Consider the following 15,099-nt stretch of genomic DNA (forward strand, 5'->3'; position numbering starts at 1 on the left):
TTATAATAAAACAATATTATTCTCTAAAAATTAAATCTTTATATAAAAAAAAAATAATTAACCAGTAGTTCGCCCTATCATTCGAACCACTGTGCGTCGTTTCAATTCAAGAATTCAATGGAATTGATTTACAATCGAATTATTTTGCGCAACAAAATGGAGATAGCTCGAACTAAAGACGATCGTCACGAGTGACTTTATCGATGAATGGTACGTAAGTTACATTAATCTAAACCGACAAAGACACGATGAGATATAGGAGTATATCGATATTTCGCCAAACGTTCTCACGTTTGTTCGATCAACAAACGCTTTATCGAAAAACGCGATTAATTTAAATATTCGTGGCTGTCGATGATCGAATAAATTGCGCGTATCGATTTCATTCTGAGCTGAAAGATATCATGTGGAAAATAAAGAATAATATTAAAAGATTAAAAGATTACAAGATTCTTAGAAATTATGTAAATTTCGTTACAAAATATTTTTTTTCACTTGGCAATTAAAATTACACTTTCGCCAAACACGATAAGCGTATCGTCGAAATCCAGAAGACACACATTGGCCCCCAATCGTCGAAATTCCGGCTTTCTAAATGGCGTCTGCCTTTTACCTTGGCCGCGCCACGAAGGGAACGAATTTCAGTTTCCGGAACTGAGCCTACAGACGGAAATTGCTTTCTCGTTACAACATCAAGAAAACTGCTACTATAAACTAACCCCTACGATACGAATTTATTCGACGATTCTCTCCAATTTCTCTCCAATGACACGGGACAGATATAATTCGTTGTATCTCGAATTATATTAGTCACGTGCAATTTATAATCCAACAATGAAAACGATCGTATCTCATCTAACGATCCATTCTCGTCGGAAAATCGAGTTGTAAAATTTGACGAGTTAAAACTCGTTAACATTTTATTTGCTTCTTCTCGCTTTAAACATTTCGTTTAAAAAAAAAAAAAAAAAAAAGAAAAAAAGAAAAAGCAATCTTTTTCAACAAAATATTAATACTACTTACTGTTAAAATTGAAAAATTTGTTTCGCGTGTTTTCCTCCTCTATATCGTATATACAATAATAGTCTTTCGCTCGAAGACCATTTATCGATTCAACTTTCTTCGATTGTTCCGATGCGCACGTTTCTCCGCATTTCTAAGTCATGCACGACGAGCACGAGTATCCTAAACACTTCACTGAATAAAGATCCGTTGATACGAGCGAGTCAAAATGGAAAAACGTCGTTCCACGTAGAATCGAGAATGGACGATATCGCGGAGAGGATATGGACGAATCTCAAGACTTTTAAGATGCGGATAAGGAAAAGATGGAGCGAGCTTGGGGAAAAAACTAGGAAGAATGGAAATTACAATTTTTTCGCGCCCAAGAGATGGAAACATAAGTTCGATAAGTTCTGCCCTTCGGCTGATATTGCTCCCATTGCGCTCTATATATATATTTCTATCTTTAACTTAATATAAGAGACGATGACAATACAAGAGAGATAGAGAGAACTGGAAATCAAATGAAAAAAAAAAAAAGAAAAACTTCGAAAAAAACTTTTATGGCGCATCAAGGAAATTGATGTAGGCCTCATCTACACGTATGTTTCATATGAAAAAAGGAGAGAGAGAAAAGAAAGCGACGGTAATGCCGATCGGTTTTTAGACAGAAATTGAAAAAAAAAAAAAAAAAAAAAAACGTTGGCTCACGCAACGCTGGATGCAGGTTGCGCTAGGTCGCGTATGACCTCAGGTGCACCTGCAGCCAGGAGACGTTGGCATATCGACCAATGCCCTGCTCTCGGTGACCTCCATCTGCCTCCTCCATGCCGGCTATGGTAATTTATATTTACAGTACTTTTCGTCCAAATTCTGTCGATCCTCGTGTAATATTCAATAAAAAAAAAAAAAAACTAGACGCGGAAATGATATGCAATTTGAAAATTCTTGAAATTATAAAAATAACAAAAATTTGGATCGCGTTATTATTTACGTATATAGTATGGAAATAGTTATCTCTTGGAAAAATGGAGGAAACGGAGAAGAGAATTATTTATTAGGGAATTTATTAGGGAATTTATTAGAAGATTTAAATCGAATTAATCTTTCGATTTACGATAGATCCCTCTGAGATCAATTTGAAACTATTGTGGAGTGGAAGGAAGAAACGAAACGGTGTAACAAATCTGCGGTTAATCCTGATGGGGGAAATTTAATGGTTGAGGTTAGGAGTAAAGCTCGTAATATCGATAATTTATCCGTCAAAACGTAATCGTGATTATATAAAAAGCTGATCAATTACGAACAAATATTATTCGAGTATTTTAATAAATGATAATTACTTAAAATTCAAAACTTTATTCGAAATTTTTAACTTACTTTTTATTAATGCCCAACTCTGATCCTAAGAATCCCCTAAGAATAAGGGATTTAACTTAAGGGCATAGTTTATAGCCGTATATAGCTTTATAATCCGTTTGTTCACTCGTTTATGTCTTCGAATTCCCCTTTTTACTCCCGACATTAAAGTGGCGCTGTGGCGCGAAACGACAAATCCATTCCCTGATATCTTCCCCCTCCCTCCTCTCTCTCTCTCTCTCTGTTTCCATCGGCCATACCCAGCCGATGTAATTAGATTTCAGCGGATAAAGGATCGAATTGGCAGAAAAGCCAAATCCCTAGTTCCCTTGCACAATATCGTTTCGTTTGGCCGGCGGAATCGCTCTTGTTGCATTATCTTCGCTATATACCCGTGACAAACAAGCCCGTTAATGCTCTAATTAGCTCGACATGCGCCCTTCGACACGTTCGAATCCCACCAATTCTCCAACCGAATTCCGCATTATTGAATGTAATAGATACCGTGGCGCCCACTCGAGCCGATAAAGCAGGCAAGAAATGTCCGCTCGCTCCTTTAAACACGAATCTCCTCCTCCCCCCCCCTCTCTTTCCCCTCCCACCCTAGATATTAAATGCAGAGACGCATCCGCGGATATCTCGTCTCGGTCGAGAATCGAGATTGAGAAATAAAAATGTTCGACGTTAACGAGATTTGGGAAAATTAATTAATTCGATCGGGTGTGGAGCCCACCAGGTCGTATACGTATATGCATATATCCCCCAGATGAATTATTATGCAGCACGGTTTTGAGGCGGGATGAATTCGAAAATTCAATTACCAAGAACGATTAATCCTTATTAACCTCGCACACGATGATTCTTTGCGAGCCAATCGGTTTGCGCGTAAATAAATAAAACGAATCTTCGTTTCCGGCGGGGGAATGTGTTTGATTAAAAGCTTAATTGAAATTGTGCGTTGTTAGAGATAAAAATTTACGGATTTATAGGTCCGTGGATAATAAATAAATTCCACGTTCTTGATCTTGGCGTCGCGTCGAGAAAATTCTATTTGAAATTGCGTAATGAAGCCACGTGTATACCGATATAGTGCATCGTAGATTTTTACGATGTTTCTATGGATACAAATTCACAGGTGTGCGCACGTGTTCCATCATTCGACACGCGTCTCGTTTACTCATTCGCTTTATCACTTTTCGATTATTTCAGGGATTTCTATTCGTTTTTTTTTTTTTTTTTTTTTTTTTTTTTTTTTTTTTTTTTTTTTTTTTTTTTGAGAAAGGAAAAGAAAAAGAAAAAAAAGACTTGTTACTCGTTCGATATCGATGGTTGAATTTTAAAGATATATACAAGATCAGGTTTACCAGGATACGTTTCTCTTTGCGCCAAAAAAGATATCACGCTTTGTTTATCCTTGCATTTGCGCGTAAACTCGTTGCAATGTAGAGTAAATATTATAATATACATGAATTTTATATTATTTAAGAGAAATAGGTATATATTCCCAGTAGTACGAGCGCATCTCGAGTTATTATCCATCGACTAATCTTTCCCACGATCCCTGTATATCGAATAACAGAAATTTCAATTTTGTATCCAACATCAAGAATTTATTGCGCCGTATAAGCCTCTATCCGCTCTCTCTCTCTCTCTCTCTCTCTCTCTCTCTCTCTCTCTCTCTCTCTTTCTCTCTTCGTGCTCGAGCCAACGGGGATACAACATATTGCTCAATTTCAAAATACGTACTAGCAACTGAAGCCGAGAAAGAACATTTGCTCGTGCACATATTGGAAATCATGTATGTAATGCAACCAAGTACTGCTGTTTTAATGGAGTTGAAATAATTGTTTTGAGAAACAACTGAATATTTGATCGATTCTTTTTTATTTTTTTTTTTTTTATTTTGGATTATTCAAAAAATTATACGAGTTAAGCTAGAATATAATTTTTTCCCCTCCTAAATTATTAACTTTTTCCATCCCATGCATTTTGACTCGTCGAAAATAAATTGTTCCTTCGTTTCGTTACAATTACATGTAAATCTTTTGCGAAAAAAAATAATGACGAATTTTGTAAAACTGAGGGGAGGAGGGGGAGGGGGGGCAAAGATATTTACAAGTGTCAAAAAGAAGAATTGATATTTATAGAACACTCTATAACGCAACTACGTAGAAAAGAAAAGAAAAGCAGGTACAGAATTTTAATCAAATAAAAAAAACGTAAAGAATAGTTTTTTCTTTTTCACTTCCTTAAAAATACTCGACTAAACGAAGAAGAAAATGAAAAAAGTTAACAACTAGCAGATTGAAATGTAATTTCAACAATAATATATATATATATATAAATAATAATTCAAATCGTGAGAATGAATTCGCCATCTTGAAAAATCTAATATTATCTTAAGTGTTGTTGCAAATGTAAGATGGCGTTAACGATTTACTGTGGTTAAATTAAATTTAATTCTTCTTTAATTAAGTAACGACCGGAGGAAAAGGGCGAGAGTAGTGTGCAACCACAATGAAATGTTTTCCCTTGTTTTGCATATGCATGCGTCCCGCGCTACGTTCAGAAAATCAATGCAAGCGGTGTAGAGAGAGGTTTTTTTCCAACGGGACAATCGAGATAAAATCGTAAAACGAAGGATTTCGATTATTATAAATACTGCTCTTTTTTAGCGATGTGAAAAAAAAAGAGAAATCGAACGTTGCATTTTAATCTCTTTGTCCCTTTTCAAAACTGACTTTGATTTGAGGAATATTGGAAAAAAATATTTAAATTTCGAGCTACCCAATATGTTACACATAATCGATCCATGGAACGTTAATTGCTAATTGGCGAATTGAATTGATTTGACAATGGATAATCGAGATCCGTAACAAGAACGAAAATTTAAAGAGAAAGCAGGCGAAAGAACGTGTTAAATGGAATAAAAACGCTTATGAATAATCGCGAAGATTAAAGTATTCGCGGGACAGAAAACGGGAGAGTAATGATATCAATCGAATCGATGTACATTAATAAGAATTTTTAGAAATATTATCGACGAATTATATTACTTTTATAAATACTTTTCGTACGAAAAAGTAACGATGTGCGTTAATAAGAATTTTTAGAAATATTATCGACGAATTATATTGCATAAATACTTTTCGTACGAAAACGTAATGATGTGCGTTAATAAGAATTTTAAAAAATATTATCGACGAACCGTATTGCATAAATACAGCGGAAGCTTTACTTTTCGTACGAAAGAGTAACGATCGATCTGTTCGAATGCATGTTAATAAGAATTTTTAGAAATATTATCGACGAACCGTATTGCACAAATACAGCGGAAGCTTTACTTTTCGTATCTCGCTTCGTCTCGTAATATTTTTACGTATTCTTCGAGATGGGATAGAAGACGGTTTGACAGACAACGCGTTCGAGCGGAAGTAAAGAGCCTTGTAAATCCTGCGTCATCTTGGTCCGTCCGTGTTATCGATTTTCCGTGAATGCGAATATCAAAAGTATATTCTAAACGTATATATAAGGCTTTCGAGTGAAATATCGAGGGAAAATAAAAAAGGAAAAAAATAAAAGCGTACGCGAACGCTTTTTATTTTTTCCCCCCCTCCCCTTGGCAATGTGCCATTCTCAAACGGAAGAGGAAATCCAAGATGATAGATTTTTAGACAACAAACTTTTTATCTCCATTTCGATCCGATATGGAAAGAAAAAGATTGTGTTGCGCGCGTATAAGAGAAGAAGGTGAATTACGTAATAATTCTCGATTATTCATGTTGGAAAATGGAAAACGCATTTCGCGAATTGCATAAATTACAACATTGTGTGTAAAAAATGTTTCCGATTTTTACATCAGCAAATCTTCTTGTTCTCTGTTCACAGAACAACCTGACAGACGGGAAAGAAGATCTGCCTGAAGACACTTTCTCGCTGTTGTCGGTGCTTCTAGTTGGTTCGCTAAACTTCCCATTTGATCGATCGCGACTCGCCCCTCGAAGGCAACCCTCTAGGAGGACCTTCACTCGAAAACTTTGATCTAAGCTCGCTATCTATCTCTCTCTATCTATCTATCTATCTATCTCTTTCTCTCTCTCTCTTTCTCTCTCTCTATTCCCTTCCTATTTCGTTCTTTATCTCCTCCTCGTTTCTAAATAGCAGTACCCATAATTCCTTCTTCTCGTCTGTTTCGTCCATATATCATTGTTATATTTCTTATCTTTCTTATCTTCGTGCATTTGCAATTGCAATTCGCTTCGTTCCGTTGATCCTTTTTCTCTCATTAATCGAATAATTTCCACAAACGGAATATATCAACGTTCCTCTTCGAGATACCTCTTCTTTTACGATTCATTTTCATTTTTCTTCACGGAACTCAATCATTTCATAAGAATTAAAAAAAAAAAAAAAAAAAAAAAAAATTCATTCACGATAATTACGATGTCCCTTCGTTTGGATATATTTCTTAAATGTCGTAATTAAAAAAAAAAAAAAAAAGAAAAAAAATATCGCCCGATAATCGCCCATAATAATTCGATGCATCTCAACTCAGCTCTTCGAGGGGTGAGTGATATTATTTGAGCAAACTCCATCGATTCTCCAACTAGTCCACCTTGTTCCCCCGATTCTTTTCAGGATTTCTCTTCCTGATCTTGATATTTTTATCCGTGGCGGGGAACATTTTAGTCTGTGTGGCAATTTACACGGACCGCGGTTTACGGAGAATAGGGAATTTATTCCTGGCCTCCCTCGCTATCGCCGATCTTTTCGTCGGTTGTCTGGTTATGACTTTTGCCGGGGTGAACGATCTCCTCGGCTATTGGGTATTCGGGCCGCGATTCTGCGACACTTGGATCGCCTTCGACGTTATGTGCAGCACTGCCTCTATTTTGAATCTTTGCGCGATCTCTCTCGATCGTTACATACACATAAAGGATCCTCTCAGGCAAGTATCCGACCCAGGACCGAGCATTCTCTTCTCTTTTTTGTCGCTTTTCATCTCTCTCTCTCTCTCTCTCTCTCTCTCTCTCTCTCTCTCTCTCTCTCATTTCATTTTATTTCATTCGTTGTCGTTACGCAAATTAGATACGGTCGTTGGGTGACGAGAAGGGTTGCGGTTGCTGGAATCGCTGTCGTATGGTTGCTCGCAGGACTCATATCCTTCGTGCCGATCAGCCTAGGCCTTCACCGTGCAAATGAACCTGTTGTTCATGACGATAGCAAAGAAGTACGTACGATTTAATAATATATATAATTTAATTATAATCGATTTTCGATAAATACGATATAATAAACAGAAGAAAAAGTATAAGTATTATTCCTCTATTCGTTTACGAAATTTGATGTATATTTGTGTTCGAGGATAAAATTATCCTTTTTTTTTTCCTTTTTAAAGAATTGCGAGTCTATTTTCTCTTTCAGGAACATCCTACATGCGCCTTAGATCTTACACCCACCTATGCGGTAGTTTCCTCTTCTATATCTTTTTACGTGCCCTGCATCGTAATGCTGGGAATATATTGCCGGTAAGTATAAATAAATTTCAAAGAATATTGAATAGAATTAAATTGACAAATAGGGGGGAGGGAAAAAAAGTGATATGTAATACGATTAATGTTTCCTCTAGGCTCTATTGCTACGCACAGAAACACGTAAAAAGTATCCGTGCAGTAACGAAGCTGCCGGACACCTCAATGGCCAAGAGTTTTCGTGCGAAAAGTACACGCAACAAACCGCCGAAGCCGCAAACAAAAACGAAGCCAACAAGTCCCTATCACGTATCCGATCATAAAGCCGCTATAACAGTTGGTGTAATTATGGGCGTTTTCTTAATATGTTGGGTACCCTTTTTCTGCGTAAATATCGTCACTTCGTATTGCAAGACCTGCATATCAGGCCGAGCGTTTCAAGTATGAATGTTTCTTTTTTCCCTACATAATCTATGATTTCGAACGGAATATACGCATGCAGAACCGTGCTCGAACTTAATTAAACCTAATTATTCACCTTTCGTGAAAAAAAAAAAAAAAAAGGAATTTTTACTTTTGTCGCCATTACATTTTTTCATTAAATCATTAAATAATTATAATTATATATAAATTATAAATGACAATGACATTTCAGATATCTATTTGTTTGAAGAATTCGTTATAAATTATATAAATATTAAGGGCATTTTTGAACGGCTCTCCGCTGTTGTAATGTGATCATAAAAAAACAAAGCAAAAAAAGAAAAAGAAAAACAAAGCTTGCTATGTAATAGGTACTCACTTGGCTCGGCTACAGCAACTCGGCCTTCAATCCGATCATCTACAGCATCTTTAACACAGAATTCCGAGAAGCGTTCAAGAGAATTCTCACAAAGGGTGCACGCGCCCGTGGAAATCAACCGTCGACTAGCGAATGCGGAGAATTTCGATCCGTGGTCGTACAAAAACGAAACGGGTCCATGATCGAATGTAATATCAGTCCAAGATCAAGCGCGGACAGTTGTCAAGTTGGTATAATGGCGCAAAGACACCGCGATACTATCGTGAGTGCGATATAATTCGATTCGAGTCTCTCTTCCTCGGACTTATCGATCTTCCTATCGAACGGTAATTGCGATCCTATGGTAATTATGGTTCACGGTTTTCCATCACGATTTATCGATTCTATATAAATCATTTTATTAATAAGACGTAAATAAAATCGTGATGGAAATATTACCTCCTTCCTGTCGCCAGTTTTCTGCGTGGCATTCAACATTCTTGGTACGAATTAATCAATTGAATCGAAGAATGTTACACGAACATATCCATAGTATAATTTTTCAAGTCTGCTTATGATAATGGTTACGATATGATTGAACGAGATTTACATACGAACATTTAAAACAGCAATTGCGACCGTCATAATCAACTTCAACGACAAATTTTACCATTTCATCATCTTGGGAACGTATTGTAACGTAAAGTTTATAAATATTTCTTGAGATATTGAATTCGTTATTGAAAATCTTTTGCTGAGTAAATATTCCATACATTTCTCGTATTAACTGCAACGAGCATCGCAACCAAAGTTAAATCGCATATTTTTTATATATATAAAGTATCTTGAAATAATATAAATTTTACCATCGTGATCAATATCATCGGTACTATCACCGTGTAATAATATGCTGCTTTTCTCTCTTATTCCCTTTCGTCTTAAATAACAAAATTATATGTGAATTCTTTTGCCGAATATTTTTTTTTTATCCACGGACGATGAAAAGGAAAGAAAACTTGTCGATAATAAATAACGGACGGTTAAGAAATCAATTTACGAAAAGACAATCATCGGGAAGTGATTCGAAACATATCCATGAGACATAATCTGTTCTTATAACAAAAAAGAATAAAGTGAATTTATCTAACAGGATCGAACAGGAGGATATCAATTTATAAAAATAAGAAGAAAGAACAAAATAAGGTAAATAAATAAAAATTCGTGCGTAGAGAAATTCTACTATAGAGTTTAGATAACATTTCTCATAAAGCAATTGTAATTATAAAATCATGTTAATAGCGCATCTACGATATAAAATTGGATGTTACATGAAGTATTAATAGTAACGTCTATCGAATCGTAGCTTATATTAGTACTAGAATCGCGGTGAAATCCGCACAGATTCATTTTCCATCTTGTAAATAGTCATTTATTTATTTTTCTATTTGACGGGACACAAACACGCGATCTCCACGTATCTTTGCATTGTAAGCGATATTTCGTTTAGGTGTTAACGTGTCGCAAAGTTGTTATGCAACCCGTCGAATCTAACTCAAATCTGCGCCACTTATCTAAACGAAAGAAATTCTCGCGATATGCAACCGACATTCATTGAATCTCTTCCATCATCTACATCAGCGATTTGCTAAGTGTAGTACGTTCCGATGAGGGAGAAACGATAAAATAAAAACATAGATTCTATGTTTTTCCTGTCGGAATGATACGTGCACGAAATCGATGTATACTAATGATATATTTGAATGACCGTTCTCTGTAAATATATAAACGTAAGACATCCATGCGAATATTAAATTTGCACTGTTTTATTACATCCTTATTATCCTATATCAGCATATATATATATATATATTTAATATTAATGATTCAAATAATCAATGTTTTCTTAATTTTTTATTTTCTTAAAAAATAATATATTCTGACACAAAACATGTCTTGTTTCATTCGAGTCATTTGTTAAATGAAGTGGTTTTGTATCTTCCCAATTACGATTTTTTATCGAAACTTGAAGAAAATCGAGAAGATTGGAAGATAACTGTGGTATAATGGGATATAATACTAAAGCTGCCACTCGTAAATTTTCCAAAACTAATGATATCAGAGCTTCAAGCTGTTTTACAGAATCAAGATCTTTAGATTTGCTTAACTTCCATGGTTGATGATATTCAAATACTTGATTAGCAGTGCGTAACGTATCCATCACATTATCTACTGCATGATATAAATCATTTTTCTCATAACATTTTCTAGCTTTTTCACTTAAATTTTCCAAAGCTTTTATATTTTTAAGAGCTATTTCAGAGTTTAAAATACTTTTGTATTCAGTTGAATTATATATTATTCTATCTGGATTAATACTTTTACCAAAACAACGATTAACTAAATTACCTAATGTATCAGCAAGTTCAGAATTTAATATTTTTTGAACTTTTAATTTATTATAATCTAAGCAAAGAAGAAATAAAATATTAATTTTTACAATGAAAAATGTTTACAATATATTATATATTTTTTGCCTTACTTGCATCTGTGTCCAATACTGCTTGTCGTAAAAGAAAGTATCTAAGGCCGTCTTGTGTAAAATCATTCATCGCGATAAAAGGTGAAATTACATTTCCTTTAGATTTTGACATCTTTTTATCTTTAATAGCCCAATGACCATGACATATAAGTTTTTTTGGTGGTTCCAAGCCAGCAGCCATTAAAAATGCTGGCCAATATATACCATGAAATTTTAGAATATCTTTTCCTATAATCTAATATAAATATTCTTAGATTTGTATAATGATTTCTTTAATCTTGAGTTTTATTCTATATTATATTTATATTAGATTAAAGATATTCACTTGTATAGTTGGTGGCCAAAATTCTTTAAATGAATTATTTGGATATCCTACTGAAGTTAAATAATTTACTAATGCATCCAGCCATACATATATTGTATGAGATTCATCGGAAGGAGTAGGAATTGCCCAAGGCACTCTATCGATAGGTCTAGAAATACTTAAATCTTGTAATTCTTCTAACCATGAAATCAACGTTTTGCGATATATCGCCGGTTCTATTACATTTTCTGAATATAAATATTAAAATTATAATTTCTATTAATTAAAAAAAATTAATTAAATTGAATTATATTATAATATATATTATATAATATATTATATATTTATATAATATATTATACCATTTTTCAACCAATATTTTAATTCATCTTTAAAAGAAGTAAGATGAAATTTATAACTATCTTATATAATATATTATATATATATTATATATATATAATTAATATATATTATATCTTATATAATATATTATATAATATATCTACCATTTTTCAACCAATATTTTAATTCATCTTTAAAAGAAGTAAGACGAAATTTATAACTATCTTCCTCCATCCATTCTACTATATCTCCTGAGTCAGTATATTCTTCATTAATATTTATAAGATTTTTTTGTATTATTTCTTTATTCGAGATAAATGCTTCCTTTGATATATTATACCAGCCTGAATATTTTCCTCGATAAATGTGTCCATTCTTTTCTAAACAGTTCTATAAAATTATAACTTTATGTGTTAATATGTTTAAACTTATTAAATTTAAAATTAATACTTTATAAATTTAATAACCCAAAAATGAACAACTGCATTTTGATGTTGTTCTTCAGTTGTTCTAATAAATTTTGAGTATTTAACTTGAAATATATTACACATTTCTTGAAATTGATGTGAAATTTGAGTGCAATATTCAGAAGTAGATAAAGTTGCATTGTTTGCAGCTTTCTGAACTTTTGTTCCATGTTCATCTGTACCAGTGCTTAAAAATACAGAATGTCCTAACATAGCATTGAATCTAGCTATAGTATCTGCCAAAACTGCTGTATAAAGATGTCCAATATGTGGTCCTAAAAAAAAAATTAAATCATTGTTATAATTTCTCATAATATATTCTCTTATTACAAAAAAAATTTCCATGTATATTACCAGCATTAACGTAAAATATAGGTGTAGTAATATATATATTTTTAACTGCATTATCACTAAAATTTCTTTTTTTAATATAAGACCATGATGGTTTTGTTCTCGTTATTAAAAATGGAAATAAAGACTGAATATGACAAGACTTTGAGAGATGGACTGTAATTAGAATTAAAATTAATATCAGAATTATTTAAAAAATATACATATATATATGTATATATATATATATATACATAAATAAAATATAAAACACTTAAAAATTAAATATTATTGTAATATTATAATAATAACTCAATATAAATTTTTTACTTTGTCATTTATTTTGAAAACACTATGTACAAATTCAATATATCTATTTAATATCCAATAAAATATAATTATAATAAATTTTATATGAAAACAATTATTTTAATTCTAATTGTATTGATTCTAACTGTGTTATTAGATTCATATATTTAAATTCATCAGGTTTATTAGTGAAAGTTTCTAAAAGTTGTAATCTTTTAATATTATCTGTACAATAATATAATTGTAATTCATTTACTAAACATTGTGCTTCTTGCACAGAAATACATTTTTTATCAAATTCACCCCGCATAAGAATAATTCCTTTATTATCTTTAAATTCTATATAATGAATCATAGTTAAACATTCTGGTGCATTTTCTTTATGTGTTTGATACCATATAAGTGGTGTCATATGAATTTCTAATCCATAAAATTGACTAACTATAAACTCATATCCTTGTTTTCTAGGTAATGGCAATAAAAATGTTGAATAGCGCTTTCCACGCTCAAACATTTTATCAAATTGCTCTGATGTTAATATTCCACATATGTAATCTTTATCTTTATGGTAATCTTTCCAAATTTTTATAATCTCATCTTTTCTCATATTTTGAATCATATCCATTTTCATTATACTATTTAATTTTGCTTGTTGAGGTTGTTTGGTTTGATTCAAGTGTGGTTTTGCTTCACTTTGATAAAATTTATATTCTTCTTCCTGTTTTTCTTTAATTTAATAATATATATATATATATATATACATCAAAAAATATAATAACTATAATAAAATACATCAAAAAATCAAAATAATATATAACAATTATGGTTAATTATCATGACTAAAAACTAAAGTTTGACTAAAGTAAGTTTGTAAGTAAAGTTTGACTAAGTAAATATTTAAAAAAAAATTTTATTATGACATATAACATTTTAAATAATAATAAATGTATATTATACAATCAAATAAGTAAATTGATTTTTATTTAATATTGTATAATAGAGACTATAATAATAGATTGTACCTTTTTTTTTTTGTAATTTTTCTTGATTTTTAACACGTTGTAAGAATTCTTCTGGACTAGTTTGTTGTAACTTAGCTATTTTATTAGCATATTTCTCAAAAAAAGGATTTTTCTCGAGATTTTCCAAAACTTTTTCAAACTTTATACGAGTTGTCATAATGGATCTCTTATTGTAATTATTTGTATCAATAAAAATTTTTTTCACAAATACTAATATTGGCAATCGTATTGTATTTTGAGAAATAATTGCCATCGATCATTCAATAATTAATTAATAAATTTAATAATATAAACGTGAAAAAAGTTTTTATTACGTCTTTATTTAACTATGTATAACTTAGATGTCGCTTTACAAAATTTAAAGTATTTTACACTGCATAATATCTACAAAATTATAAATCAAAAAATACTTATTATATTTCCTAATCAAAATTTTTTTCTGTTTAAAATAAACTATAAATAAGAAATACAAAAAACATTTCGTTTCTAATAAGTAGCACAAGGTTCCGGTAAAATCAGTAGTGTATCTATAATCACATATACATCTTAAAAGAAGTAATGGTACTTTTGACCTATATTAATTTAAAATGAAAATTATATAGATATTGCTTATAATACTGTAGATATTTTTTACAGATTTAAAAATTTTCAAATCTATGATATTGTTATTAATGATATGATTGTTTTATAAAAAAATTATTTAAAAATGTAATTTTATACTTTTAATAATAAATATAATAAAAATATACTAATATCAAATAAAGAAAATAAAATCTTTTTAAATTATTTGATCAATTTTTTTAATCTGTGCTAATTTTTCATATCAATTATAAAAATATGTAAAAAATGAAATAAAATATAAAAATATGAAAAAAAGTATAAAAACATAGAAAGAAAATTTTCGAAAAATTTTTCGAAATTATTATTATATATTTATTTTCATTTAATCTTTAAATTATTAATTTTTCTATTGAATATTAAATAATTATTATGTAAAAAAACTAAACCAAATAGAATAACATTTTAATAACACATGTTTCGATTTGATCAAACGTCACTGTGAGAAAGATTCATTCGAAGAATTGTAGTAATATTGATACGGTCCTGAAGAAAATCTAGTACCGCGAATTCAAGCGAGTCATTTCGTACAATTAAATTTTGAGGCAGTGCTAA

The 15,099-nt window shown here is 31.5% G+C and overlaps 3 protein-coding genes across 5 annotated transcripts in view; 1 reads left to right on the plus strand and 2 right to left on the minus strand.

The window, feature by feature from the left end:
- Window positions 1–10,502, plus strand: part of LOC122712958 (dopamine receptor 1-like) — a 41,409-nt gene extending 30,907 nt beyond the window's left edge. The window contains exons 2-7 of one of the 3 annotated variants that reach the window (XM_043933032.1): window positions 6,250–6,319; window positions 7,000–7,309; window positions 7,450–7,591; window positions 7,786–7,889; window positions 7,991–8,273; window positions 8,627–10,502. In XM_043933032.1, the coding sequence (XP_043788967.1) occupies window positions 6,250–6,319; window positions 7,000–7,309; window positions 7,450–7,591; window positions 7,786–7,889; window positions 7,991–8,273; window positions 8,627–8,911 (1,194 nt within the window). In that variant the 3' untranslated portion in view covers window positions 8,912–10,502. Of the gene's footprint in view, window positions 1–6,243; window positions 6,320–6,864; window positions 6,928–6,999; window positions 7,310–7,449; window positions 7,592–7,785; window positions 7,890–7,990; window positions 8,274–8,626 lie in introns of those variants that run through there. The other 2 variants (XM_043933034.1, XM_043933035.1) reach the window with 2 other exon arrangements.
- A 7-nt stretch (window positions 10,503–10,509) lies between these two features.
- On the minus strand, window positions 10,510–14,596 carry LOC122712957 (methionine--tRNA ligase, mitochondrial). The gene is made up of 7 exons (XM_043933031.1): window positions 13,927–14,596; window positions 12,620–12,772; window positions 12,266–12,540; window positions 11,963–12,188; window positions 11,478–11,704; window positions 11,153–11,387; window positions 10,510–11,076 (listed from the first exon to the last, which is right to left on the minus strand). The coding sequence occupies exons 1-7, from the start codon at window positions 14,177–14,179 to the stop codon at window positions 10,517–10,519; spliced, it is 1,929 nt and encodes a 642-aa protein (XP_043788966.1). The 5' UTR covers window positions 14,180–14,596; the 3' UTR covers window positions 10,510–10,516.
- On the minus strand, window positions 12,959–14,060 carry LOC122712960 (ATP synthase mitochondrial F1 complex assembly factor 1). The gene is made up of 2 exons (XM_043933037.1): window positions 13,930–14,060; window positions 12,959–13,634 (listed from the first exon to the last, which is right to left on the minus strand). Exon 2 carries the CDS (start codon window positions 13,533–13,535, stop codon window positions 13,020–13,022), a length of 516 nt encoding a protein of 171 aa, XP_043788972.1. The 5' UTR covers window positions 13,536–13,634; window positions 13,930–14,060; the 3' UTR covers window positions 12,959–13,019.
- Window positions 14,597–15,099: the final 503 nt, after the last annotated feature.

Source organism: Apis laboriosa, unplaced genomic scaffold, assembly GCF_014066325.1.
Source record: "Apis laboriosa isolate Shangri-la unplaced genomic scaffold, ASM1406632v1 scaffold21_cov150, whole genome shotgun sequence".
Lineage (NCBI taxonomy): Eukaryota > Metazoa > Arthropoda > Insecta > Hymenoptera > Apidae > Apis > Apis laboriosa.